The following is a 27,621-nucleotide window of genomic DNA, read 5'->3' on the forward strand; positions in this document are numbered from 1 at the left end:
AACTTGGTATTTGCACTGTCCTGCAGTTTGAAGGAGACTGAGTCTGGATCCATGACCTGCCTTTTTGGGCCTAGTGACAGCAGAATCAGGACATTTATGTAACATTTATCTTCTTTTCAGAATACTGCTTAACAAATAATCTGCTTGAGGAAGCCTGTAAATTGCTCGAGGACCCTTGGATAGAAGGCATTACCGAGGGAGAAAATAAGTCTCTATTATTCTCATGCTACTAATACGTCTTCCCTGCTACACAACCCACGAACAGATTCTGCTCTTAAAAGGTAATCTATAACAATTCTGTATGTCTGTTCTACAGCAATGGTAATGTGTTGCTCCCCCAGGTGACCAAGGGTTGGCTGAGTAAAGAGCGTAGTATTTGAGGGTGTTGTCAGAGACGCACTGGTATATGTCCCAATCTTGTTTAAGGGTGGAAACTGGACAGTGGTTTGTGGCACCAGTAATACGGGCATAGGCAAATGGCAAAATCCTCCTTGCTCCATTTCCCTCATTGCAGCGTTCTTGCAGGACACTAGCAAGGACACCATGCCTCCTAGCACAGGGCTGTACTGGGGACAACTGACCCTCACACTAGCTGTAGCAGGAGGCCTCCTCTGGTTAGGGAGACTATAGCTACGTTCCTCTCCAAGAAGGCTTCTGCTTGAGTTTTTTCTCTGATCAACTCTGTCTCAGAAGTACAAAGCATGCTATTAAGTCAATCTCAAAATCCATGGAGTTGGGTTGTCCTTGGTGCCTCCCATGGTTTCCAAAAGGTCTAAATGCTGTCTTATGGGAGTTTTGCATTGGGATGTTTGGGGATTAAAATGCATTTGCATAATAACTATGTGCAGTTTGCATATGCATTTGGCAATGCAGGGTACACAAACTGCACCTGCCTTGTTAGACAATGACTTTGAAAAGGTGCCCCTGAAAGTCTATGGTGGTAACAATCCTTTTTAAAAGCCTCTTTGGTAATGAATGTGTCTGTGTTCAGTCTTCATAGTCCTCTTTAAGCCCTGTGTTTTCTGCTAAGACTTGTAGGCTTGGGCCAAGCTTGAGGCCATTTCTCATGGTGATCTCTGGGACACCTGTCAAGCAGGAGCTGGGCTGAGACCAACAACTTATTCCAGATGCCAGCAAGCAATCTTTAGCTTCTAATGACTCCTAGCCATTACTGCTCTGGATACAACTGTAATTGGTAACTTGGGAGTGAAGGGGTTTCTTCTTCCCTTGACTAATTTCCTCTGCTATTTAGACCTGCCCAAGTCACTTTGACTGCATACCTTGTTTTGCTAAACAGTGTTGCTTGGACTTCCCAGATCCTTCTTCCAGAAAGATGCAGCTTTTCTGGAAAGAGTTCAGACAGGAATGTTTGCTGCTATTTGCAGCAGCAAACAGCTAAGAAATCAAATGCAAAGATTCCTAATACAGATCAGCAAAAGGCAAGAATGAAACAGTTGCCTGAGGAAATATCCTAACAAACCAGAAAGGCGTTTCAGAATGATCATTTGTGAGTCACTTAATAAAATCATTTCAGCACAGCTGTGCCCTAAGGAATAACTATCTAGATTTAATTCCTCTTAAGTAAGAGGCATTTATCTGTGGGGAAAGGATGCTGGATGAGAGCTTTGTTCCTCTTCCTTGGGGGCAATGATATGGCTTTGAATATATTCAGTGGTGCCCATCTTTCTGCAAAACTGAGTGTTTTTGAAAAATGGTTTATTTTAACAGCTACAAAAAACATGCAGTAAAAGGATCACTGCCTTACTTTAAGATATCATTCCCAGGCAGAACTGAATGGCAAAAATGATGCTCCTGTTACCTACTTTTGGAGCTGCTCCATCCCAGCAGAAAGATTTCCTACTGCCATGTCCATCATACGCAAAGCACCTGAAAAACCAGAGATGAGAGTTACCAGTCATAAGGCCGTGTCCTGTATCAAGACACTTCAGGTGTAACATATTCTTGAATGGTTCTGCAAGTTATCTTGAAGTGGTCACTACAAACTGGGAACCAAAGAAAGACTGAGTACTGCCAGCTTTTACCTTATGTTCTGATGTGCACTACAGGGAACTAATTTCAGTGCTTAGCATAAATACAGCCATCTTGTTTCTTGGCATAGGTGCAGTTATGCTAAATTAAGCATGCTGAGATGACTAAGAATAATCATTCATCATGATATCCTATTGAATTTTCAGGGGTCAGGAAGATGACTCCCTTTTTAATACTAAAAATTACATTATCTGAATGGAGCATATCTGGTGTTGCCATTAGTAAATTTGGGAGATGAAGCAGACTGAGTAGCTACTTCTTGGTAGCTAGGAAGACTCTGATTATTTTTTTTTCTCTCCTTCTAACTCAGTAGCCTTAGCCACTGAGGTGATGGTTAGAAACAGACCATGCAGGGGCAGCAAAGAACAGGGAAGTTCCAGGAGAACGGGAAAAAGACTGTGTTATGTGTCACCATTTAAGAGAGCTGATAAAATGTTGTTGGTCAAGATAACGGAAGAGCTTAGAGGTGACTCATTGAATGAAAATAACTGGGTAATTAGCAGCAGTGAACGTTTATTTAAGAAAAACAGGTCCCTTCAAATTAACCTAGTATCCAGTTGGGTTGACAGCTTACAGGCAGTAATCTATTGATTGGCTGACAGTGACACTGTAATACACTGATGGTCTCCTGTTGTACATGCAACCACCTAACATTTTAGTTTCTAACATTTAGTTAGAAAACCCACGGGCCAATGTGCTAGTCTTTAGAGGTCTAGAAGGGCTAAAATGGTCACTGGATTGACAGAAAAAGTCTTCTGCTGGTGCAGGTAGATTCGGTTCTCCTGGATTCAGCACTACTGCCCAACATTGGGCCCCATTCAGTAGCACACTATTTGGAAAGATGTTAGTTAATTGGGGTGGGTTTTGAGGAGAGCCACATGGGTGAATGGAAGCTGATCTGCTTGCCTAAAGGTGAGGGACTCAAGGAGAACCACAAGAAGGGAAAGGGCAGTTTGGAAACGAGCTTATATAGTTGTAAAGATGTAACTGCATTCAGGGGCTGGAAGCTGAAACCGGTCAAATTCAGCCTCATAAAGAAGAGCATACTGGATGAGTTCTTAACTCTTGGGGCTGATTCTCTGCCATTACTGGCTGTTTTTTTGTAGGTCAGGTACTTTTTTAACAGAAATGCTGCAGTTCAACTAGGAGTTAATCTAAAGACATACGATGTCCTTTGAGTCAGTCACACGGGACAATGGCCTCTCTGGCCTTGCAAGTTATCAACCACAGATGGGCTGAAACCACAGAGTTCCAGTCTGGGATCTGAGCCTTTTACTCAGGCTGGTGAGGTTTGGGGTTTGGGTTAAATATAATACAAAATGAATGCATTATAATGTGTTTTTTCCTCTCATTTTGCCTCGGGACACTAACTGTGGGAAAACCACGAAGCGTTTGGCTTTTTCCCGGGCTCAGGCAGTAGTCCATGTCTCGGAGACGAGACGGCACACACAACATTTCCTGTTTTCAAGCATTCCCTGTTGGGGTACCAGATGCGTCTTTCCTGCGGTGTCATATAGAGCTACACCACTAATGCAATGCAGGTAGAAGTCTAGCAGTGCAGGCCTTAGTGAGGAAGGACAGATTCCTTAATGCCTGTCTGTGTTTCCCTTACTATATTGCTCATGATACCTGAGAAAACCCAGCGATGTAAACATGCCCAGAGGCAGAAAACATGCCCTTGGTCTCATTTGCCATCCTGCTCTGGGAGTGTTGTGAAGCGTTCCCATTATGTGTTACCAGTTTCCATGGGAAGGGGGCTGTTTGTGAGAATAACCACCACGTATGCAGAGGGGCGTCCTTGGAATGAGGCAGCTGGATCCCATCCCTGGCTCACACTGGCATTTTCTGTTGTGTGGCAGCATTGGCACCATGAAATGTCAGGTCTCAAAATGGAAATGGCCCAGCATTGTTTAGGACCAATTCCAGGAAATGCCTCTTGGATAGAAGCACTCTCTCTTGCTGCCCCTTCTCCATGACCGCGTGAGGAGAAGTATCTAAAATAGGTCATTGTTATGCACGGAGAGAACCCTGTTCCCTAAGCTCCCTTGGTTTCCAAGTAAACGAGCTTTGGAGGTAAGTTAGCAAAAGAGGCTGATTCATTAGCAGCGAGGGAAATCTGTGTGTTGGAGGGGTGCCCAGCTGCCCAAAGGGATTTACGTAGTGACATGCTCCTCAAATCTTAACAGACCAAGCTGAGTGATACACACACAGGCTTGAACTATATCACAGTCACATGCTTGCTAGGCTCATTTCTTATCTCACGGGTTTCTCTGGAGAGTATCAGTTGCTCCAGTCCCTCATAGGGTTTGAAATTTGTAAGGGAAGGAGTCGCAGTGAGGTATCTTCTAATGTGAGAAAATTCTGTATCTGTTTTCTTTTCCAAATTAGGTCACCTTGTAAGGCGGTTCTGGATGGAGTTTGTCCCTGCAGTTACAGAGGCTGTAAATAACGTATGTGTTACAACATGTTTGATGGGATTTCATTGCACCATCACTAGTCTATCTGAATATCATATCCCAAATTAATAACAAATTAATTTTATCTGCTGAAAGACCCCAACTGTCACCCTCCTGTCCGGAATGAGATCATTTTGGGCAGTTATTAGCTTACAGGAGGAACGGGGCCAACACATTCTTCTGGCTTCATTACCGAGGGCAGGCTTGTGCACAGAGATGAGTGCTCCCCTTTGTCGAATCATCTGGAGTGCAGGGAGGAGAATTCAGCCTTTTTGGAGCATCTTCCGCCTCTTTGTTGCTGTGTCAAGCAGGGGTGCCAATTAGTGCCAGTGATGAGATGGGCACTCGTCCACAAGATCAGAAACGGAAACCCACAAACTGCTCTCGCACAGGACGCTGAGCAGCTGTCGGATGATAAAGATCTCTGGCCCCTCCTGACATGGGCCAGATTTGAACCATTGACCTAGAAGTGAAAAGCTTGAAATCCCTACACAAGCCATGGGATAAATAGGACTTGCAGAGCTGCGTGCCCTCATTCTGCATTCACTTGCTGCCATCTAATGGCAGATGGGGAGTGGAAAGGCCTCATGCAATAGAAGTATCTTATCCTTGGGAGTCTAGTATGTGGGAGAACCTGTGCAAATAGTTCTCATCAGACCCTAAGAGTGCTGGAGAAACATGGTGATTTAGGCTGGCTTTATTGCTCTATAGAGTAGTTTGACAAAGGCCTGTTGTGCTGCAAGTCAAGTAAGAGGTTTCCCAGTACAAAAAACAGATCTTCATGCTGCTTTTGCTCTCCTATGCTGGGTTATTTCCATACATGAAACCTGGGTGAAAGTCTGTGATTGTAACCTGGTGTAACAACTGTCCCAAGGGCAATGGTAACTGAGTGGTGGGTGCCTGTGGCAAGGGGAGGTGACGAGAGAAAGTAGGTAGGAGATGGCAATTTTAATTTCTCACCACTGGTGCACACAAACCATCTGCACTTTCAAGAACTTTGTTACATAAAGAGAAGGAGGTGGAGACTAGAACAAAATTAACTCAACTATCTGGAAATTATTGGGTCTGAAGGCTAACAGACAATAAAACTCTCTTTCCTTCAAATAATACATAAAGGAAAAAACTAAGGGGAAGGAGAGATGTCTCCATCTCCCTCTTGCTCAACTCCAGGAAGTTCCTGCTGTGTTTTCTGATTTATAAGAAATCTGGGGTTACTTAACCCCAGATTTATAAGGCAGTAAGTATTCATCATATATCAGTTTTGCACTGCTTGTTTCTGTCTACACACAGATCTCTAAATAATTCTTTTAAGGCACACTAGCTAACACTGTCTCATGGAGGAGAAAGGTTAGAGACTGCATATTTCTTTATGCATCCCTGCACTGGAGCCGTCCAGAGACATGTCCCATCATGGGACTGCAGCCCAATGAGCCATGGAGCAGTCCCCAGCAGCATTAATACAGCCCCAGCGGTGACGTAGGAGCTTGCATGGCCCAGCAGTCAAACTGTCTGTCACTGGGGCTAACTGAAGTCATAAACCAAGCTTTGTATTTGAGAAATATCTCCAGTAGTCTCTAGTCACTGAAGAAATGCCATTTTATAACAGGAAACTGGGAAGAAAAAAAAGTCATATCTCCAGACAGAATACTGGAAAAAGCTGTAAAATTCCCCTCTGCTTGGTTGAAGGAATAGTTGTTGGAAAGAAAGTCCAGGAGTGAAGCAACATGGAGGAGAGGAAGAGAATACCAGACTTACTTGTACTTTCCTACTGGAGGAAACAGTCTTTAAAAGCACTGTGGAGAAAAACAGAAATGAGTGCAACGAGTCCTCAAATGCCCTTGTAACTGCTGGTACTACCTGCACATCTGTGAGAAAGGCAGCACACATGAATTCTAGCTCAGTGGGAAGATAAAACATTTTAGCATGAAGTTGCTCAGCTTCGTGCCAGCAAGCACTTCCTAGACTGCAGTGAGCAGCTGAGCTATCCTATCTAAAGAGTCACAGGAGCTCTGTTTGCAATCAAGGTCCAGCCACCGTTCCCTTACGTCAAAGCCAGGATCTATCTAAACACTGCTGCTGTGCTTCTGAGAAAGTGCAGCTTTGTGCCGCTCCTGAAAGGTAGCCTTCTCAAATACATACCCACTGGTGATACACCAGGGATTTCAGACTGGTACATGAGGCCATGGTATACAAGCCAAACAGTTATGTCGTCTTCTGCACACAGAATGGGGTCTGGCAGGGTGCTGGGAGCTCTTGTTGGAGCTGTTGGAGACCCAGGTGGGAGATGCCTTGTAGAACAGTGACATTCCTGAGGTGGAACCGTTACCAAAATGCCCTTGTCAGTGAAGTTCCCCAGGAGGCTTTCCGCTTGCTCTGTAGATATTTTTCTTTGAAGCTCAGTGGTAAAGTGATAGCAGAATACATTTAACAGGTCTAAAACTGTCTTGGCAAGGTTGCTATTTTTTTAATCTGCGTCCCTTCCCCTCTTACTTCTCACAGGAAAACAGTCTTCCTACCACTCTCAGGGAAGCATCAGTTGCAAAGTGAAGACATAAAATTACACCAAGTGAGCTGAAATTTAAGCCTTGCCATTACAGCAGTGACATTCAACAGTTAATGCGCACCCTCAACACGCAGCAGCTGCAGGGTTTCATTACTGTCACTTACAAAAACCTTCAACTCCCTTTGGCGTGCCCTGCTTTGAGCCAGAGCTCGCAGGCCCAGAGACACCATTTTGTCAGTAAGAACCCTTTAGCGTAGCATGACATCTGAGAGACTTCAGCAGGATATAAGATTGCTCTGGTACTGAGGTATGATTTAATATCCTCAATTGTTCTGGAAATTTGAGCTGCATGATTCAGGAGGCTTGCATGACTACGGTTACTTCAGTGCTTAATGAGATTTATGTGCTTAAATGTGATGGATGCTGTAATCACATTTCTAACATGCTGATTCAATACGGGAGGGGGCAAAAATCACATCAACAGGAGTTTTGCTGTGATTGTGGTGGAGGCAGGCTTTTGCACAGGAAGCTTGCAACAAGAGCTCTTACAAATGCCAAAATAAGAAAAAAAAAAAAAACCCAAACCATAGAGGAAACGTCTTTCCTCAGCGCTTAATTGCAGCCTCCTGTTTGCTCGGCCTGCGCTGAAAGTTTTCGCCCTTTCCGATAACATCCGCCACGGGCTCTCGGGGCGGCAGGAGGCCCGGAGGCTTGGGCACGTCCCGGCGGGGCAGCAGGAGAGCTACTCCCGGCACCCCGGGTACCCCGAGCGCTTCCTTCCAGGGGGCTATTTCCCGAGCAGGAGCCGTCCTTGCTGGGAGTCCTCCAGCCCCCCACGCAAGCCCTGCCCCCCCCCCCCCCCCGATCTGTCCCCTCTGGCAGCTGGGGTACAGAAAGGGGTATAATAATAATAATAGCGTAGCGGCGCTTGCGGCAGCTGCTGGCCTGCAGAGAGCGGCCCGGGCGTGCGCCCCGGTACCCGTACGGCGCCGGGGCAGGCCCCGGCGACTGCCACTCACGGCGCCGCGCCGCCTCCGCCGCCGCGCGGCCGGGGGCCGGGCTCGAACCGGCGGCCGCCGCGCAGGGCGGGCTCCGAGCCGCGCCGCCGCGCCCCAGATGTGGCGGGCACCTCCCGCGTTTGCATCGTCCCGGCTGCGCCCGCGGCCCTGCGGGTAGAGCCCCACGCAGGGCAGAGCCACGGGCAGGGCAAGGAGCCGGTAAGCGCTGGGCGGGGGGGAACGGGGGACGGGTTTCCTCCTCCCGCAGAGGGGGACTTTGTTTTGTCCATCCCTCATCCCTCCTCCCTCCCTCCCTCCCTCCCTCCCAGCCGTGATTGGGGCCTCCTAGCAGTTTCCTCTTCTCCCCAGATGTTGGGCAAGAAGAGGATTGATCCTACCTGGGATAGTGCAGGGGCTTAGGGCGTTAGGGGCCCATCCTGAAAATGAGAGCATCAGAGAACATCTGCCAGCAGTTAACCGGGATGAGTGCTGGCAGGAGGTGACTGGGGAAAGATTTGGAGCATTGCCTGGGCCAGCAGTGGGGCAGGCAGGATGAATGACAGTTATATCAAGAAATGAGATGCAATGGCAGGAAAAGGGTGACTAGTAACAATTTTGCATGTTTATTTTTTCTTATAAGATGCTGTGGGGTCATGGCAGCTTCTCTGTAGATGAGTTGCGTAGTGCACGCATGTCAACTAAGGCGCAAAAGGAAGAAAAAGTATCCAGATTAGAAGAGATCAAAGAATTATCTTGTTATTGAGGAGTGATGGACAGCTAGCTGTACTATGCTAGGTGCTAGGTACTGTGCATAGTATATACCTGTACTGTGCTAGGTATGCTAGTCCTTTGCTGGACTGCAGGATGCTAGGATGTGAACTGTTCCTATTTCATGGCTAGGGGTCAGAGCCTAAAAAGGGTTGAATTCTGCTGGGCTCCTCAGTTCTCATGACTCCCAGTGTGAGAGCTGGTGGGTCCAGAATTCAGGCTGTGTGGAGCACCTTCTGCATCCTTCTAGGCATTCTCAGAGTGAGAGCCAGGATGTACAGCAAGTACTCCAGCATGAACATAGGCCTAGGAAGAGATGCAATTACAGAAAAGGAGATTGATTTGACACTATACAAAGTTGAAGGTAAACTAAGTACTAGTATTTAGGTCAGCAGAGCATCTAGGGTTTTGGGAGTAGGTGGTAGTTTGCCTTCAGGTTAGTGGAGTGGACAAAATACCAAAGGGTTTCCTGTCTCTGACCCATCTGATGCCTCTTTTTGTTATCTCATTGTTTCTGACTTTGTTTTTCAGAAAGACTCTGTAATTCAAGAAAGCCACGATGAAAGGTGAGGAAGTCCGGCAGAGGAGAAAAGAGGGCAGGACTAGGAATGGAGAGCGATCCAGGCACAAAGCAAAGAGCAAGGCTAAACACAGAGAGAGCAGACTCGGCAGCCAGGAGGCAGAGGATGTCTCTGTGCATGCACAGCAGAAGCTGTTGGCTGAGGAGAAAGCGGCTATGGCAAAGTCACGGGAAGAGTCAGCCGTTGCAATTTGCCTGCAAGTGCTCCTGCCGTACCTCCTAGCTGGGCTTGGCATGGTGTTGGCAGGCATGGTTTTGGATTATGTTCAGGTAAGGGAAAGAAACTGATCTGATGTACCTGGCATGGGATAGGTGGGGGACTTTTCTTCAGAGGCAGGGGATTTGCTCTGGGGATGGCAAAGTAAAGGAGGATTTGCAGCAGTTTCACATGCCAACATGTCCTTCAAAGTCAGCTATTACGTACTTCTGTGCAGCTCTCAGGAGACAGCATGTGGTGTTTTTCTGGCCCTTTTTCTCCTCTGGAGATAAAAGACAATGTGGTACTAAAAAGCACGTGAAGGATCTGAGGCATCTATGTAGGAAGGTGCAGTCCTGTGCAAAGATCTCGCCTTGGTCCCGGGAAGAGGGTGGCTGAGCTGCAGCTCCAAGGGCTGTGGTGGCATAGCACTTTCCTGCAGTAGATACAGCTGTATCACTCCTGGATGTAGCTCTGGATAGTCCTGCATCCCCTGCTTCATTATGCAAGGAGCCAGCCAGCCCAGTGCTGTTAATGCTTCATACAACTAGCCCAGTCCAGCCTGCACACCGCATCTTTTTCTAAGGCCTTGTAGCAGATGACTCAAATCCTTGAGTCTTCTTCCAGTCCAATTTCTGATTCTGTGACAGTCGGGACCAGACCTTTCCTCCTATGGTGCAGCAATACAGAGCTTTAAGGTAGTGGTGAGCACCTAACTTCAGACAGTTTAAAGCTGCAGTTAATTTCTAGATTATAAATTGCTATGCCTTTGCACTCCAGGTGACTCTCACTGCTGCATGCCTTTTTGTTAACCCTTGTTATTTGACTAGCTAGCCATTGGGTCAGACTGCCCTGACCTATCTGATACAGTGACACTGAAACTACTGTGCTTGCATTGACAACTTTCACAAATCTGGAGCTGTGTTCTTTTGCTATTAGCCCTAGGCTGATTTCCCTAAGCTAGAAGAGCTATAAAGGCTTAAGAGCGACACAGTATCCTTAACTGACCTTAGCATGTACTCAATACCCAGCAGAATGTCTAGTCAGATCAGAAAACACCAAGGCAAATCCAGAACCCAGTAGCAAACTACTTTTTGTCTCCTTAGACGTCATTCTGAGAGTCTTGAGCCTTGAGCAGCCACCTTCATTTTTATTTTTCAGACTGTTCAGACCTGCCCATTCCTATGGATCTCTGACATTAAATGCATGTTACCTCCTATTGTGAGATATTAAAGTGTGAAATAGGTTGCAGATGGATTTAGGATGTTGGAGGAGTGTTTTTCTTTCAATGTTCTTCCCTTAGAGTATTTTTTTTCTAGGAAGGACTGGGCCACTAATATAAACAGAATGTGAAGCAAACCTCGTACTCCTCTGAAACCGCAAAAGTCTGGTTTCTGTTTTATGCAAACAAAGAGCTCACAAAGAGCTTTCATGTTAGTGCTTAGAGCCTGGGAAATCAACTCATGCAACATCTCATAGGAAAAGCAGACCTTTGGCAATTAGCACAGTGACTTTTCATGCATCATCATGGGCTACTTGAGCGCATCTCATCATGGACTCGCTGCTGCTAGGAACTGCCCTTCCTTTCTGAGCCAGTCCTGGCCTCTGCCCCTGCCCCTGCCCCTGCTGCTGCTGCTGTTTCTGTGGGGCAATAGGAGATGCTGCGAGGCTTTGGGCCCCAGGCACTCTCCATCTGCCTGGTCTCAGTCTCTCCGCATACTCTCTCTTCTCTGCGCTTTCCTAAAGTGGGGAAGAGAGGAGCAAGGTAAGAAACAAAAATACGCAGCCTGATCTGACAGAGAGCTAGCAGAGTCGGGAGTGATAGTGCTCCAACAACAGGGACGTATGGTCCCTGAAAAGCATCATCCTCCCATGAGTCTAAGGTGTCAGAATAGCACTGTCTGTTGCTAACACTGCCATGTTGTAAGAGCATTCACTGGTATCCCTGTCCCTTCTTTGCGGGGATGATAAGGTACATCTGAAACTGTGCTCCTTGGCACTTGTCATCTTTCTGTTCTTTTTTTGTACTGTGGCAGTGGATGGAGGCCCTAGATCAGGGTCAGGGCCCATGGAGGAGGCTGTTTCTGCTTTGGCTCCTCTAGGGCAATGCTGCCCGTTGGCTAGTTGGCAAGCATAGGGATACAGTGTATTTGTGCACAGAGAAGGGCAGCAGTGTACCTCCCCAGGTTTTGCCGTGATGAGTGGTGCAGCCATGAGGTGCGGGTTTTTTTTCCTAACTAGTTACAATCTTCTTCCTGCTGTTCAGCAGCGCTCTCTTTCTTCTCAAACCTGATGTATCTCTTTGTGGACAAATACGGTATATCTCTTTGCCAGGAAAATATGATGCATCTCTTTGCTGACAAATATGGTGCGGATCTTTTTCAGAGGCTCCTTAAATGCATAATAAAATGACCCAGTGTACACACGCAGGTCACCTGAACCAATTACCTTCTCTGCGTACTGATTCATCGGTTGAAGGCTTTTTATGGCGCTTGCTTAGAAACAGAGAGCACTGAAGCCTGATAAACTCATAAACCCTGCCACGCTGACGCTTTAGTACAGGATGTGTTGCTGCTGTGTTTTTTAATGGCATTTGAGTCATTCAGGCTCATTAATATTTCCTTTACATTAATGTTTCTGCCTGTCAGCAATCTAGTTGGCAGATACAGTGGCATATGGGACTAGGTATGTACATTATCAGACATTTGAAAACCTGTGGTAGTTGTCCAGAAATTGTCCTTTATTTCCTTGAAGCCTCTGTGAGTTTCTAACCAGAACTGGGCCTTCATGCTGTCACTTCTCAGTTCCTGGCTGGTATAAAGAGGTTGGAACATGTGTGGTTATTACAGGATTTTTATTAACCTCCCTCTTCCAGCTATTGTGGGCTTTTTTTCCAGTTAGATTAGCTGAAATGTACTCTCTTGTTAGCTTTCAGCTAACCGGACCATTGTTAGGCGCAAAAGACACACATACACACCAAGCCAGCTGGGAGTAGAGGAGGCTTTGGGGGCTGTAGCAAAATGTCAACCTAGAAAGCAGCAAAGGACAGAGTCTCCCATCTGTAGCTAGGGCTTGTTTTCCACCCTCCTATGCTTGCAGAGAGATCTGCTGTGCCATTTCAGCCCATTAGGCTTCATGCTTTGGTTTGTGTGAATTCAGACCAGAAGAAACACACCGTCCAAATGGCTGAGAGCTTCCTCAGTTCCCTATTTATCTGCAAGGCAAAGGCATGTCTTGTTCTGTCCAACCCTGCCAATGCATTTAGCTCCAAGCTGGGGACCCTGTCACAAGGACAGAGTCCACAAGCCATTAATCTTTACGTCTCTCTGCAGAGTGTGTCAGGGAAGGGATTGATTAGTACAAAAAGTGTAAGTAAGGCGAGGCAATTTAAACATTGAACTTGAACTGGACTGAGAAACCTGTATCTTTCGTGCCTACCACTGAATACTTGCTTTCACTCGTTTGCCTTCACTGGGGCATGGCTGGATTTGAACTTGTGGTTGAATAGTGAAAAAGCTCAGTTGCCAACATACTAAACCAGTCCTATACTCTTCCATCCTAAATTGTGCTTTTAAAGCTTTTTCATCCTCTGATCCAATTAGTTTGCCCAAATTAATTATTAGAAAGGATCCCCAACAGAATACCCTGACTCCCTTCCGCACATGCATGACTGAGCTGAAGTCTTTACTGAGCAGGATACAAATTCTTTGGCTGTATGTGGCCATGATGCAGCTCTGGTTCTTGACCTTGTGTCAGCTGTTTGACCATGGACACTCTGGGGTGAGGCCCCTTCTCTCAAAGACAGTATCTTCCTGGGAGTATGCAGAAGCAGTGTGTTTCACTTTAGGACAGGAAGGGAGACCAGCTCACAGTATGCCATGGAAACGTTCACCCTTTCTCTCCCTTGCCTGTGGTGTAGTGAGATTACGGAGCTACCTTAAATAAGCTCTGGCTATGACTCTTATCTTGGCCTTTGCAAACTAGCAGAAAGTTGAAGTGATGACAGCAGATAAGGGTGTTCGCTTTTGAAGCTTATTGGCTGGTTCTCTGGATTTTTTTTTCCCCTGAAAGCCAGTCATTCAGAGGTACAGCTGGCATAGACCGATCGTTACATCCCGCGGAGACCATGGAGGGGACAAGAGGGGCCGGGGTCTAGAAGGGCAGACCTTCTCTCACCAGCCGGATTAGCTGTGTCACTTGCCTGCGGATGAGACCTGCGTAATATCGTCAGCCGTGAGAAATGTGGACTCGTGTTTTCCTTGACCTTTCTTCACCTTGAAGGAGAGCAAAACAGATCCTGGTTGTTAACTCCCCACCTCCTCGGCCTTGGGACAGTGAAAAAGTTCAACGTTGCTTGTGGTGGGAGTGAGGGAACTGGGGCCGGTTCACAGCAGGCTTACATATTGAACCATCGTATCAAAGGCGAGCTGCAGTCTGACAAGACATGTAACCTGAGGAGAAAGGACACTAGTGCGTTTGAGCACGCTGAGGGATTCTTGCATGACCTGTCACTCTTTCAGTGCTGTAGCCTGAGCAGGTCTTACTGGTTTTTACTGAGGTGGTGGGAGCTGAATGGGGTGTGGGCTCATTTCTATTTGTCCACAGACATCTCCGCAATCTTCTTTTCTCTTTTTTAATTCCCCCCTGGATATAAAACGGAGAAATAGTGTCCGTCAAGTTTGCTGCCACCTGGGCTCAACCCAGCTGAATCAATTTTGGAGGATACCCTTGCTGCAACCCTCTGGACGTGCTCCCAGGAGGAGAAGAAGCTAAAGCAATTTGGCATCGTTGCTGTAGTTTGAGGAAAAACATTTCTTTTGACTTCGAAGAGAGCTACCAGGAGGATCTGTGTGATGTCCTGATCTCCCCGCATTTGCCCTGCTGAGCATGGGGTAACAGTGTTTGACCATGGTGGTCACCCAGTTACAATTGGAACTGTGCTTCCATGGCAAGAAGCTGAGAGGTTTCACCTGCAAGTTGACCAGGTCAGCCAGTGGATTTCTCCCAGAGACTTCATTCTCCATTGCCTCCCAGATTTTCGTGCCGTTCCTTCTGGCTGGCTTGGGCATGGTAGCTGCTGGCCTCTTGATGGATGTTGTTCAAGTAGGTACATGTGGTTAGGCAACTTTGTAGTGAGAGGGTGGGCTAATTCACTGACCTTGAGTATTTGTGTGTTTTTGTTTGTAACGTGTGTGGTCCTAGCAGCCAGTCAGCAGGATGGCTGTAGGATTTTCCTGTGCTGGAGAGACACTATCCATCTTCTTTAGATCAGTACATGGGCTCCTTGTAAAGTGGGATAGTGGCTTTCAGACAGGCTGCCTGATACTGCCCTTGGTGCATTAGACTAGGTGCTCCCTTTACTGTATCTAGCTAAACACTTTGGTGATGACTGCTATGAAGCAACTGGGATCAGACTGTGGCATGTTCCCCTATTGCATGATATTATTTCTTTCCTTCAAAAATTGCTGATAAGGAGATCTAGGACAGGGTTGTTATTAACTACCTGTCTCACTTAGAGGCAAGTTTTTGCTTTCAGTTCTTTGCAAACAACCTAAGGTAATCTTTGGTTTAGAAGGCATTTAGATACTGTGATGAGAGGCATGCCAGCGTAAAAAGATTAGCATTCCCTACAAACTGAATGCTTCTTGGTCAGATTCTGAGGTGGGTGTAAATTTGGAATAACTTCCATTGACTTCCAAGGAGTGCTGCTGGATTTACACCATTGTGCCCACAACCAGAATCTATCCCATCTGTCTTTCCTTTGTACCAGTGGCACAAATAGAAATGCAAAATTTGATCTAGTTTGGGCATCTCATGCCAGTGGATTTACAAATCAAAAGGTTGGCAGAGTTTCCCAAGGATATATCCTGCACTCTGAGCTCACTGGAGTACATTGGATTCTCTGGCATTAGTACCACAGCAGGAGCTAAATATGGATACTTGAGTGTTTGGAAAGACAATACCTTGCTGTTTTTTCTTGCATTGGAAGAAACAAAGAAGGCAGAGAAGTTGAATTAAAGGGAATATGAGGAATAACAAAGAAGGGTTAACTGGAGTGGCACATGCTGTTGCTATGCTATGTTTGTTGTCTCCACCTTGTGCTGTGCTTAGGCACAGACCTGTCTTGCAGCATTACAGAAGTTCTCAAACTACCCAAGATGTTACGTTAATAGTTAGCAGTTATCTCAGAGAAGGATAAAGACGTAGTACATGCCCACTCCATGCCCTTGGCAGGTGAATAGGTCTTTGTCTAAAAGAAATCAAACACACTTGCTAAGAATTGGGCTCTGTTCAAAAATGTAACTGTATCCAAACTGATGGAAAACACAAGCCATATATACCTATGTTGCATGTGTCCTTTAAATACTAGAGTGCAGTCTACTTTGTGTATTTGTTCCCTAGACTCTTAGAAATGGGGTCATGCATGAAGCACAATAATAGGAAGCGTATTTTTTGGTGAAGGTGTTTCCAACTATGTTGAAATAGAAGCTGTCAGTCAGTGGGTTCAGCTCCCAGAGGAGGGAGCTAGTGCACTGAGAGTCACAACTGGCATAGGAGAGATGTCAGTGAGGTAAGCTGCCATGCTATTAACAACCCCATATTTAAAAACAAAACTGGTAGCTGGGAAAATTCAGAGATCTTAGCCTTTAAACGTTTGGATTATTCTTCTGTGCCTTTTTGTCTTTGAGCTGCTTATTTTCAGCTTTTCTTTCTGCAAGTGTGAGAGCTAGAATAACTCACTGTCCTGTCCAACTAAAACCTGAGACTACGTTTGTTTGCTTGAGGTCAGGCACCATAAGACTCATATTGGTAATCATGAGGGCTCACGCTACTGAAGCTACAGGTTTTTCTAGTCCAGGAGTCTGTGATTTGCCCATTTTTCGGGGGATGGTCTGGCTGAGGAATGCTTTGCCCTATTTGCAGTCACTGCAAAACATTCTTAGGCATGTCTGCCTTTGACGGGGGATATATGAGCAAGCTGAAGGATGGTATCTAGAGCATACATGTGAGTTTAATGGTGCTGCCCTTGTTTTATTACATGCAAAATACCTTGAAATAATGTGGTTCTGTGCTGGGGGTCCAGCTGGCTCTCTCTTTTGCAGGCTGATGTTGTTGTGAAGAAGAGGACAAAGTGGAAATGGCTTGTTTGTGTCCTATCAAACTTTTCAGGATTTTAGCAGTTTCTGATCTGTCCTAGGATGAAACCAAGAACTATTCATGTTACTGTTAAAAAAGAAAAGATCAACAAGAGAGATTTGTCTAGCCAAATTGACTCCAAGGCTCAAACCTGGGTCTCTCATCCTGTAATAAAAGGATGCCCAAAAAAATAGCTATTTGCCATTTTCTCTTCTTGCTTGTGCAGATGATGCAGTCTCTGTGCAGGGTCGGTAGCATGGCATGCACGGGTCTTTTCTTGCTGGATGTTTCTGCCTCTGCTCCAGTGATCCTTGGCCAGCTGGTCGATCTGGATTCCGGGCTGGCTGGCATTGCTGGAGACCTTGCAGGGCCCCGCCAGTGTTTGGCCCACTCTTTTACAGTAAGGTGAAGAATCAGATTGAAGCTGGACGATCAGATTTCAAACCAGAGAATTCAGTAGGAAAGCTTCCCTTTCATTCTCCCCTTCCACACCACTGCAGTGGGACACAGTCCAAATAAAAGTCACAGACATAAGATATCCCTGTCCTTTGTTGATAAAAGCCCATGAGATGATTAGCATTGAAAAGGATTTTGAATTGGCTTGCATTTTATAGTCTAGGATCTTTTGATCTTTCTGTTGACTTGTTCAGGGCAATGGAAAACCTCTGAGGTTTCTTAGCTGCTGCCATGGGAGGATGGATGCCCTGGAGAGGTAACAGGACATGACTGGGATTGTGAGGACAGTGTAAGGAGGGACAGCAGGACTAGACTGCAGCTGGGGAGACTGTCTCAGTACATCATAGCCTCTCTTGCTCTGTGGGACCCCATGAGCAGATCCAACTGGCATGGGGACCAGCTGCAGTGGATCATGGGGTAATCAAGTTTCTTCAGAGCTGAGCATTAGGGCTGTAACTCCATTATGGGGACGCGAAGTGGGAAATAGTCTCTTTCTGGCTCAGTGTCCCTGTGTAGGTTTGCAATGCTACAGGGAATGTTTCTGTTCATTCTAGGCCAGTTTTCATCTCGAAGGACAGAGACGCTTTCTAGACTTAATCCAGCTGTCTTCATACAGGCAGCTCCTTGCCTGCACAGCTCTGACCTGCCACATTCACCTGCTTCTCCAGCTGACAGTCCTGCAAGGCGATGGCACAGGGATCATCTGTTTATTCTGTATTTCTGCAGTCTCTTAACACAATGGAATCCTGGCTGCTGTGGTATAAATCATTATGAATCTGTCCTTAGGCTCTTGGTGAGTCACTAATGAGACTCAAATGGAGGCAATTAAGTCAGCTTTTTTTATTAGTACAGTTGTGTGATTCTTTATTAATTGTTCAAAGCCTTTCAGTGTGATTATATGTAAGGCAGAGTCCCAAAAAATCATACCTCATATGCTGAAACTTCTGTTATGATGGCTTGAGACCTGCAAAATTCATCATGAACACAAGGATTGGAGCTTACATTGATATAACAAAGTCATATTTCCCAAAGGTGACATGCACAGAAAATGCAAACAGTTGAGTTTTTCTGTCGCTTTTTATTTATATGTCTTTCTATGTGCAAAATATGCAGAGTCTTAAATATGAGTGTCTACACGCCTGTGTATTTTAAATGATCAGGTTTTTTTACATTGTGACTATGAAGTCTGTTTTTTCTCCTCTTTCTTTTGAAGGTGTCAAAGATGTGATTGGATCTTTATTCTTAATTAAAGAGAGAGGAGAGAGGGGGATTTGAATCTTTAAGAGAGATGTCCGCCTCTAGCTTTTCTCAGGTATTTAAGTTCCATGTTAACGAATTCAAACAAAATTGTAGTGTGTCAAATAAGGTGACTATTCTTGTGTTGTCTGTTATTTACTCAACAGTAACTTACCTTTAACATTTTGAAACGTGCCTGTTTCCAGGTCACCACTGCCAGGAAATGTGCCTTTTTATATTGATAATAATGTTTTGCCTGTTATGTGCACCTCTGAGGGGTGTCTTGCACCACATGCTCAGGGCTGGCTCAGCCCCACTGTCATTCATCCTGACTCAGAAGGAAGCTGTGAGGTCTTCACAGCAGACAGCCACACCACTGGCTTCCCACAGCTTCCCATGGCAGAGCCAGAGCAAAACACCGAGCCGTTACACCCTGTATGTATTTCCCAACAGGCTGACAGCTGAATGTGTCAACATTTACCAAGTCGGTCCAACCTCCTGGATTTTCAGGTTTATAGAATCCCAATGGATGTGGAGAAGGTGGGCAGGGATCTGTTGTTCATTTTTTCCTCTAGCACCAGATTTCGGGACCGTCATATGATACTAGCCAGTGACAAGTTAGAATTAATGAACAAGTTGATCCTTCACATGATAATAACAATGTGATCCTTCACATAGCTAATCTATGGAAATTTTTGCCACAGGATGGCACATGGGTTGGAGGGGGGAGATTGGATGAGTACCTGAAAGAGAAATCCTTTGAACGCTGGTAAGTGTGCAGAAAAACACCACCAGCTCAGTACCCTGTGGCAGATAGTCGTAGGCTGGAAAATACACAGGAGAATATCCCATCTACTTGTCATACTTGTAGGTTCTTGTTTTATACGCCTGAATTTGACTACTGGTAGAGATAAAGGATAAGTTAGATGGACCTTTGGTCTGACTCATTGCAGCTGCTCTTTTTTTCTTGTATTCTACTCTTAGATGTTGGGCTAGTTGGTTTTACTTCACGGTGAGCTGCTCCGTTCTGTGATTTCATCCTGATGTGAACCTCTCTGGCTACAGTGGGACTTTGCCAACATCCTTGAATGCACAGGCGGTGAATGAATTATGTTCCAAGGCACTGAATGGTAGATAAATTAGAAAAGACATGTGTTAATCAACAAAGTTTCTTAAGGTTTCAGATCATTTCTAGTGTTGCAGCTGATTCAACAGCTTTGCACAGTTCAGCTTCAGAGGAGCAATGATAATCAAGATATTGGCCCAGCAATTTGGGCTTATGGGATATCTTAATTCAAAATCCTTTTTCCAGCTGTGCTGGGAGCATGCTTGGTAACAAGAAGATTTAGGAACTGCCTGTGGAGAAGAGATACAAAACCCTCCTTCCCTCCCACCACCAGTCTTAGATGCTTAGTTAGAAGTTTGGTAAAAAAAGACAGACACAACTTTTTGTTGTTAGATTGTTTCCAGATCTCTGTGTTTATTCTTATGACTCTCGATAGCAATAGGCGTTCCTGTATCTAGTGTCAGTACAAAGGATGGAGAGCGTGCTGTATTTCATTTGGCTTGTGAACCCTAATCATTTTTCATGTTGTTCTTGGCTAATGCTAAAGGCACATTTTAATTTGTGGCTTTCCAAAATCTTCTGCTGCCCTCAGGAAGAAAGTTCCTTCCCTGTTAGGATAGTGCTTTGCTGTGCATGAGATCAGAAAGAATATTGCAAGCTGAAAACTGCTTCCTTCACTCCCAAAATGCAACCAGCCCAGGGCAGCATCTGCCCCCACGTGCATAGCAGACACCTGTAGAGCAGGTGGCGAGGTGGGAACCCACTCCCCTTTGAAGCAACAGCATTGGACTGGTCAGCATCACAAACTGAGGTCGTTGCCTTTGTTTTCTTCCAGCACTGGGATGTGTTTCGGACAATTACGGAAGTTTTTATCCTAGTTCCTGCCTTGGTTGGCCTGAAGGGTAATCTTGAGATGACGCTGGCATCCAGGCTCTCTACTGCTGTGAGTGTTAACAAGGTGGTGGTGGTGTGTGTATAGGGAGGGGGGGTTCTTAGCAGGAGATATCAGGAGATTCTGCTTTTACATAACCACACTGTGTGTATGAGACATGCCCTTTTCTGCTAAGTAGAAACTAGTGGTGTGTCAGTGTTAAAATAATGTGTTTGCCCTCATTTTGTAACTGGAACAGAGAATTTCCATCTGCGCTTTGAAGGTGAATTAATCCCTGGGTGGCCAGTTGCTGATATTTGGGGCCCTGTGACACATGAAGGAGACAAAGCCAGGGCTCCACAGCTGTCAGCTTCAGTATTGGATTGCTTTTCTGTGGGTATTGATCCTTGAGAGACCCAGGGCTTCCCAGCAATCCTTCCTTGGGGGGAGCAGACCGAGGCTTCTTGGGACCTACAGTAGCTTTTGCTACTCTGGATTTGATTTCTCCTATCTCCCTAAGCAGTTTTGTTTACTTTGGGCTGTTTGTATTGCATGTCTCGGGAGAAATTGGAGCTTAACAGAGCAATTTAGGGGGAACGAAAGAGGAAAAATGGTTTGATTTGTTCAGCTTTTGGTCTGTGCAGGATGTGGTGGATGTGCCCACTCCCCCTTTAGCTGGGTGCCCTGCAATGCCTCTGCACCTCCACGTGAGCCTCTGATACCCCTGGGAGACTGGGCTGGAGCAGGATGGAGATGTGTCAAGAAGGAACTGCAGTGAAGGCTGGGAGATGCCGACCTCCGCTCGCCTCTCTCTGGCTTTAGCCGCCCCTTTCCCACAGGGACCAGGTGAACTGCCTTCAGCAGCCACCTGTGCCACAGGAACAGATTTTCAGGGTGTCTCTCTTGGCTCCTAGGCTAACACCGGACAGATGGATGATGCCCAGAAGCAATGGAAAATGGCCACCTGCAATTTAGCCCTTATCCAGGTGAGTCACTTCAGCTGGGAGAGGAAAAAGGCCCTTTTCTCTTGCTGTGCTGCAGCCCAACAGCATCTCTTCCCAGCAGTGCTGAATCCTGAGCTGTTGATTTGGGACAGGTGTTCTCAACAGAGCCAAGCAGAACCCAGGACTTGACCTCCAATAAAGCTCTGTGTGGCCCCAAAGCTTGTAGTTTAGCTGCAAAACACATCTAGACATTCATTGCCTTTGTGGACAAGCTGAAATAATGAAAAAAACTCCTTTTGCAGGGGAGCTGCGGCACGATCCTTGTTTCACAACAGCCCCTAGGTAAAGCCTGTCATTTACTGGCAGTGTTTGGGAATCAGCCTTGGGCAGGAGGGGAGAGATGGGAGAAATGTGACTCTTGTAGCTCTTTCTGCTTGTTAAAATCCAGCAACCAGCCTAGAGGTTGCACATGGCAAGGCCACAGGGCTTGCAACATGTGTCTGTGTGCTTTCCCTTATCTCCTTCCACAGCTTTCAGCTTGGTAGGAGTGCTGTGTTGATGGGGAGCCCATTTTTGTGTTGACCAGGGCTATTCCTTTGCTGATGGACTCAGTGTCCTTTCATGAAATGTTATCTGCCCTTTGCAAGCCTCCAGAGTTTTTCTGCAAACTTTGTCAGGATTTTTTTTGAACGTAGTGGAGCCTTACAAGGATGCGGCTTAAATACATAAGCAATCAGCATCTCTGCAAGGCTTAGCTGTGTGGCAATGTTGCAGTCGTATGGAGCCAGGACTGCATGGGAGCAGATGCGGATGATTGCTCACCAGCTGTCTTTTGGCCCCCAGGTCCAGGCCACTGTGGTGGGACTTCTGGCTGCTGTTGCTGCTGTGATCCTGGGAGCCATCTCCAAGGGCTCTGTGGAGCTGAGCCAGGCTGCCGTGCTGTGTGCCAGCAGCGTGACCACGGCCTTCATAGCTGCGCTTTCTCTCGGTGAGTTGTTTTGGCTCCTCAGATCAAACATGCAGCACTCAGGTGTGGAAAAAACTGTCCCTTCTGCCAGGGAGGCCTAGCTGACATCCCTTTGGTCTGGCACAGGGAGGAGGGGTGCAGGGAGCATTAGTCCTATGTGTGCTGCTTTCATCCCCTCTGCATCCTGCCTTTGCTTCTCTTCTCCTAGGAGCTGTTGTTCACTGGGCTCTCGGCATCCACAGCAGCAATCAAAATGTCCCACTTCACCTGACACGCGAAAAATGCCACATGCTATGTGTGGGTGTACACACGCGCGCACACGCTTTCTCCATGTGTCTTGGGTCACACATTAGCCACCTACACTGGCCCTTTCCTAGGGGAGAATAAACTAATGCCATGTACAAAGCAGGGTATTGAGGGTCTGTTAGCAGACAACTCCAGACCACGCTCAAGATGGACTGGGGTCACCCAGTACCCTGCGGAGGATTGTGGCCAGCCCTGTGGCTTGCCTGCTGTGAGCTCTGAGCCAGGCAGTCTACTCCCCTGGCTATTCCCCGTGCAAGGGAAACGTGATGGAGTGGACGGGTAGGAGCTGCTCTGTCGCCTGAAGATGATCAGTTTGTAGGTCTGCCATACGAGGGCAGCATGATACCCTGAATAGAAGGAGCTGGCAGAGTTGGATACAGCAAGTTTTCTAAATGAAGGGGACAAGTTAGAGCAAGTGCATATCCTGAAGCTGGAGTCAAAGGGTGATTGTAGATGCCTTTGATGAAAAACATGGGATGAGGCAGTTGTTAAAAGAGAAAAACAGCAGCCCAGCTTTCATTAAACTCTTCCCTTCAATCTCCCTGCTCAGTGTGATACAGAGAGGCTTTGCTGCCGTACCATCACAGGCTTTCAGCTAGCGTTAGTTCCTCCCCTGGACGTGGTCACAGGCACCCTGTGTGTGGGTGTGCATGATGGGAACCTGCTATTTTTATGACCAGGGAGGGAAGCAGCATGAACTGTGCTGTGGGGAGGGGAGTGTGGGTGTCTGGGAGGGCTTTTGTGGAGAATGCCACGTTGTGTGAGGATGTGTGTCTGTATAAGGGATGTTGTATCAGGGAAGGTGCACACGTGGCATTTCTTAGGGGAGAGCCGATGCTCCTGTGCACGCTCAGCTTTGGTGGGCCTGTGCAAACAGGCACAGAGGGGTTGTGAGCTGGAGGGAACCACCATTTCTCAGGTTTCCTTTGGTGCATCCTGTCAGCCACGAAAGGACTTTGAAGAGATGTCATGTGTCTTGTCTCAAGGCTGCCCTTGCTAGTCACACAGCAGTGGAGGCTGGCCAGGCAGGGTTTATTCCAGGTGGCTCTTCCACAGGCCTGTGAGAGATCTGATGGCTGAGGGATTCCCACATGTTCATCAGGGTTTGGGGTTTGTGCTCGTTGACTTACCTGGGCAAGCAAAAGTTCCCTCCTCTCCAACAATGCTGAAAAGCAGCTGAATTTTCCAGGTGCAGCTCAGAGGACAGGGGAAGAGAGGTGATGTCGGCCACCTCCATAACCCCTTGACTCTGGAGCTGCTCACAGCACCAACATCCACCCAGTGCAAACTAAAACAGCCCCAGAGGCTCTGGGACATGAGGGGTCAGTCTGATGGCCAGGCCAAAAGGCTAATTCAGGCTACTGTAAGGAAGCTCATTGCTCCTTGGTAATTCAAACTCAGAGAAATTTTGGTCTAATATGGAAAATATCTTTGTGCTGTGGAATCCAGAGCAGGGGATGGCACCAGGAGGCTGCCGCATGCCTGCTGTGTGCTTATCTATGAGTGTGCTTCGTGCCTGGTCCTGCTTCAAGGCAGCAAAGATTAGGCTGCTCAGGAGGGGAGCTTCTACATTTGGGCTGCCTGCTGGTATCTCCTTTGATCCCTGGAATTTGCTTGTGTGCCTCTGGGCCTTTGGTGCAGTTCATAAGGGCAGAGTCATGCCCTTCAGGTTGGTGAAAGCAAGAGGACAAATTCCTGGGGATGTCCAATCTCCAGCTGCATGGTACTGCTACGGGCAATCTGCTTCTTGCTTTTCCCAGACCCCGCGTCCCTCTGGGAACCAGAACAGCAGCTCTGGGGTGAAACACAGCAGGATGCATTCTCTGATGCCTGCTCTGTTTCTTCTTTAGGTCTGGTGATGATTGGCGTGATCATCGGAGCAAGGAAAGTTGGGATCAATCCAGACAATGTCGCCACACCCATAGCAGCAAGCCTTGGAGACTTGATAACCCTTTCCCTGCTGGCGGGAATCAGCAGTACACTCTTCAAATACATAGGTACAGTGTTTAGCAGGGTTTTGCAGCTCAGCAAGGGAGGGATGAATCCTTCTGAAATTATTGCAGGGCGTTTACCCATTTCTGGGATGTTTCAGAATGGAGGCTGTCGTGCCACTGGGTTAGAAAAATTACCGAAGAGGCTTTTTCCAGGCTCTCTTTTAGTAGCAAACTAGAAGGCAGAGCCTAAGAAACACAACTGGGATTTGTCAAAGAAATGACCAACGTGTATTGCATAGCTTTGGAACAGAAGGTTGACATATGTGACACTGACTCTGTTCCTGCATCTGTCGCTAGCTAAGCATAGCTACTTTCTGTGCATGGGTAATAGCAGGTCCTTCCTCACAAAGCAATTTCAGGGTTTTGGCATTTGTGAAATATTCTTGTATCTTCTCATGTGGAGAGTCGTGGATGAATAAGATATTACCAAATTGGAGGGAGGGAGGCAGTGCTGCATTGTTTTATGCTTACAGGACTTTGAGTAGGAGTTGTGGCTATGGGGTTAGCTGTGCTGCTGGTTGGCAAAGACTTGGGCACCTGTTGACACTGAAGAGCTCAAAATGTGTTGCAACTTGGTGATATATGCCTGACTCTTGCTTGTAAAGTGCTAGGCTATTTACCGTGAGCCTAACCTGTAATAGAAACAGGAAAATAAAAAGATCCAGCAAACTCAATACCATTTGAAACCCAAACTGTTGCTTCAGACTGTGAGCAGAAGCAGTGAGGCAGCTGTTCTCAGTTTGCATAACTCGTTCCATATGCCAGCAAGTGAGGGAGCGAAGGAGCACATGTTGCAGGGAGAGACCCACGATTCGCTTCCGTCCAGTCCTCCTTGAGCTTCAGAGGTGCATTTTTTTAATAGGCTTTTTCCATGACGCCATCACACCTGCCTCTGTAAAGCTAGTTTGTCTTTCAATCGCTATGCCTCTGATAATGTCTCCCAGGGAGCACATGGCAGAACAACATGATAACCTCTGTGATTGTGACCAGGGAGCATTTGTGATGTTTTCAGAGTAGTTTAAATAGCCTATTGAGATGGAAAATACTCAGCATACAGACACCTAGTCATTGGGAGCATGAAGTGAAGCAGGTAGGAGAAAGGCACTGTTGACGATGGTTGAATAAATCCATTTTCATCCCCAGTGTGTAGTAAGGGACAGGTCATGCTGTGACAACTTCTGGGTCCTACCAAAATGTATCCTTCAAAAATACCAATGAGTCTGTAAAGTTTGGAGTACTATGTGCCATCTGATGCAGCACCATCTCCTTCTGTGGAATACCCTTTTGCCAATGAAGATTTTCAATTTTTTAAAAATCAACCCTGGTCCTTCCCAGTCCTTCATAATGGAGATACAAACTGTGCCAAAGGGTTTCAGCTTGCTCATGGGCTGTATGTGAGAGAATGTGGCAGAACTGGAATGTGGAGACTGAAGTCCATTCATCCTACCAGGAGTCTTTCTGTGGGCTTTGATAAGGTTTGATAGACTCCAGTGGTCTGTGTCTGCATTATTTAAGAAGGAATTAATTGCCCGAAACAACAAGGGGCGTGGGTAGGAGATCCAGTACAGCAGCTAAGTCTGTCATACAACCCGTCTGTCCTAAATGACTCCAGGTGGTAAAGTGCACTGACAAAACAGCAGCTATTTACACCCCAGAAGTGGTTGCATTTCAGTGCTGACTAAAGCCACACATAGAGTGCACCTCTTTGTGTAAGAGCCCTTGATTCATGGAAGATATCATCACATCAGTGCTATCTCATCCAGGTAGCCTGAGGCTGTGGCAGTGTCATTTTGAAAAATGCACACTTTGAGCCTGCTTCATCTCCCAGATTACCTGCAAAGTCTGCGTTACAACCCGCTGGCTTTGGCCCCAACACAGAGACCAGATGGAGAGCTTTGTTGAAGAAGCATTTTTATATCAAAAGGGTTGGCATCATCCCCATTGCTTGAAGGTGTTTCTCATGCTTCTGAGTCATGTTTATTTTCTTTTAGTGCTGCACATCTACTTATTTTTTAATTCTTTTGCTTCAAGTGAGGTCACTTCAAGGTTATGCCCCTACCGAATGGAAAAAGCACCTAATGGAAGCACATGTAGGCTAGCACGAAAGAAACCCTGGATCTTAACTGGCTTATACGTGCAAGAGAGCATTTGTTCCTATAGAGCAGACCAGATGCTCAGCAATTCTGCTAGCTTGCCACCAAAAGTACCTGTTGCGTCTTGTTTTAGGTGAAGGCATGAGGTATCTGTCCTAAGTGTGGTACAGCTTGCACACAGGAGTTTCCCCCTTGCCCTGCTGTTTGATTTGCACCCTGAAGCCAGAAATTTTGTAACTTTTTGTCTTGCTTAGTAGGAGATGGAATTGGAGACTCGCTCATCTTCAAATATAACTTGCTTTGAATCCTGCTGATTTTCAAACAACATCCTCTAGCAGTGAATTTCAGGGATTAATTATGGATTTCTGTGGTGGAGTGAGGTGGCTGTGTGGCTCATGTGATTTTTCTGCTAATGTAACTCAGTCTGAGCGAGAGCCCTGCTGCCTTTCTTCCAGACTTTGCGCAACATGATTTTGGCAACCTGTGAAGCCATGGGCATTTAATTCAAGATTTCTTTTCCTTGCCAGATATGAAATACCTTTCTCCTCTGATCTGTGCTGTCTTCATTGTCATGATCCCTCTCTGGGTTGCTATCGCCAAGCAGAGTCCTTCCCTTGCCGAAGTCCTGAAATCTGGATGGCAGCCGGTCATTGTTGCAATGAGCATCAGCAGGTAAACCAAGGAACTGCTCCCGAGCCCACACGTGTATGCACGCTGCGGAGAGACCCCGTGCTCATTTAGAAAGCCATCAAAAGTGAAACTGGAAGGGACAGCAGAAGGATATTTGTCCAGTGCTTCTCAGCCATTGGTGGCCCTCCAATAGCCTGGAAGAGAGCAGATAAGGAACCCCCAAATGACAGGAAAAAGCAGGTCATCATTTTAAGTCTCACTCGCACATCCATGCACCATGGGGGTGCAAGCCAGGAAACCGAAAAGGGAGATGATGACCATCACAAATAGTCAGACTTCAACCTCATTTTTATCCAGCTGTAAAGACAGAA

At 46.5% G+C, this 27,621-nt stretch overlaps 1 protein-coding gene across 5 annotated transcripts in view; it reads left to right on the forward strand.

The window, feature by feature from the left end:
* SLC41A3 (solute carrier family 41 member 3) overlaps positions 1-27,621 on the forward strand; it is a 130,674-nt gene that overhangs the window by 96,264 nt on the left and 6,789 nt on the right. The window contains exons 2-8 of one of the 5 annotated variants that reach the window (XM_050904773.1): positions 121-281; positions 9,306-9,624; positions 20,281-20,388; positions 21,231-21,302; positions 22,104-22,248; positions 24,384-24,530; positions 27,148-27,292. In XM_050904773.1, coding sequence (XP_050760730.1) covers positions 9,334-9,624; positions 20,281-20,388; positions 21,231-21,302; positions 22,104-22,248; positions 24,384-24,530; positions 27,148-27,292 — 908 coding nt within the window. In that variant the 5' untranslated portion in view covers positions 121-281; positions 9,306-9,333. Of the gene's footprint in view, positions 1-120; positions 282-8,174; positions 8,226-9,305; positions 9,625-13,806; positions 14,654-18,403; positions 18,456-20,147; positions 20,198-20,280; positions 20,389-21,230; positions 21,303-22,103; positions 22,249-24,383; positions 24,531-27,147; positions 27,293-27,621 lie in introns of those variants that run through there. The other 4 variants (XM_050904774.1, XM_050904775.1, XM_050904776.1 and 1 more) reach the window with 4 other exon arrangements.

This window comes from Gymnogyps californianus, chromosome 13 (assembly GCF_018139145.2).
Source record: "Gymnogyps californianus isolate 813 chromosome 13, ASM1813914v2, whole genome shotgun sequence".
Classification (NCBI taxonomy): domain Eukaryota; kingdom Metazoa; phylum Chordata; class Aves; order Accipitriformes; family Cathartidae; genus Gymnogyps; species Gymnogyps californianus.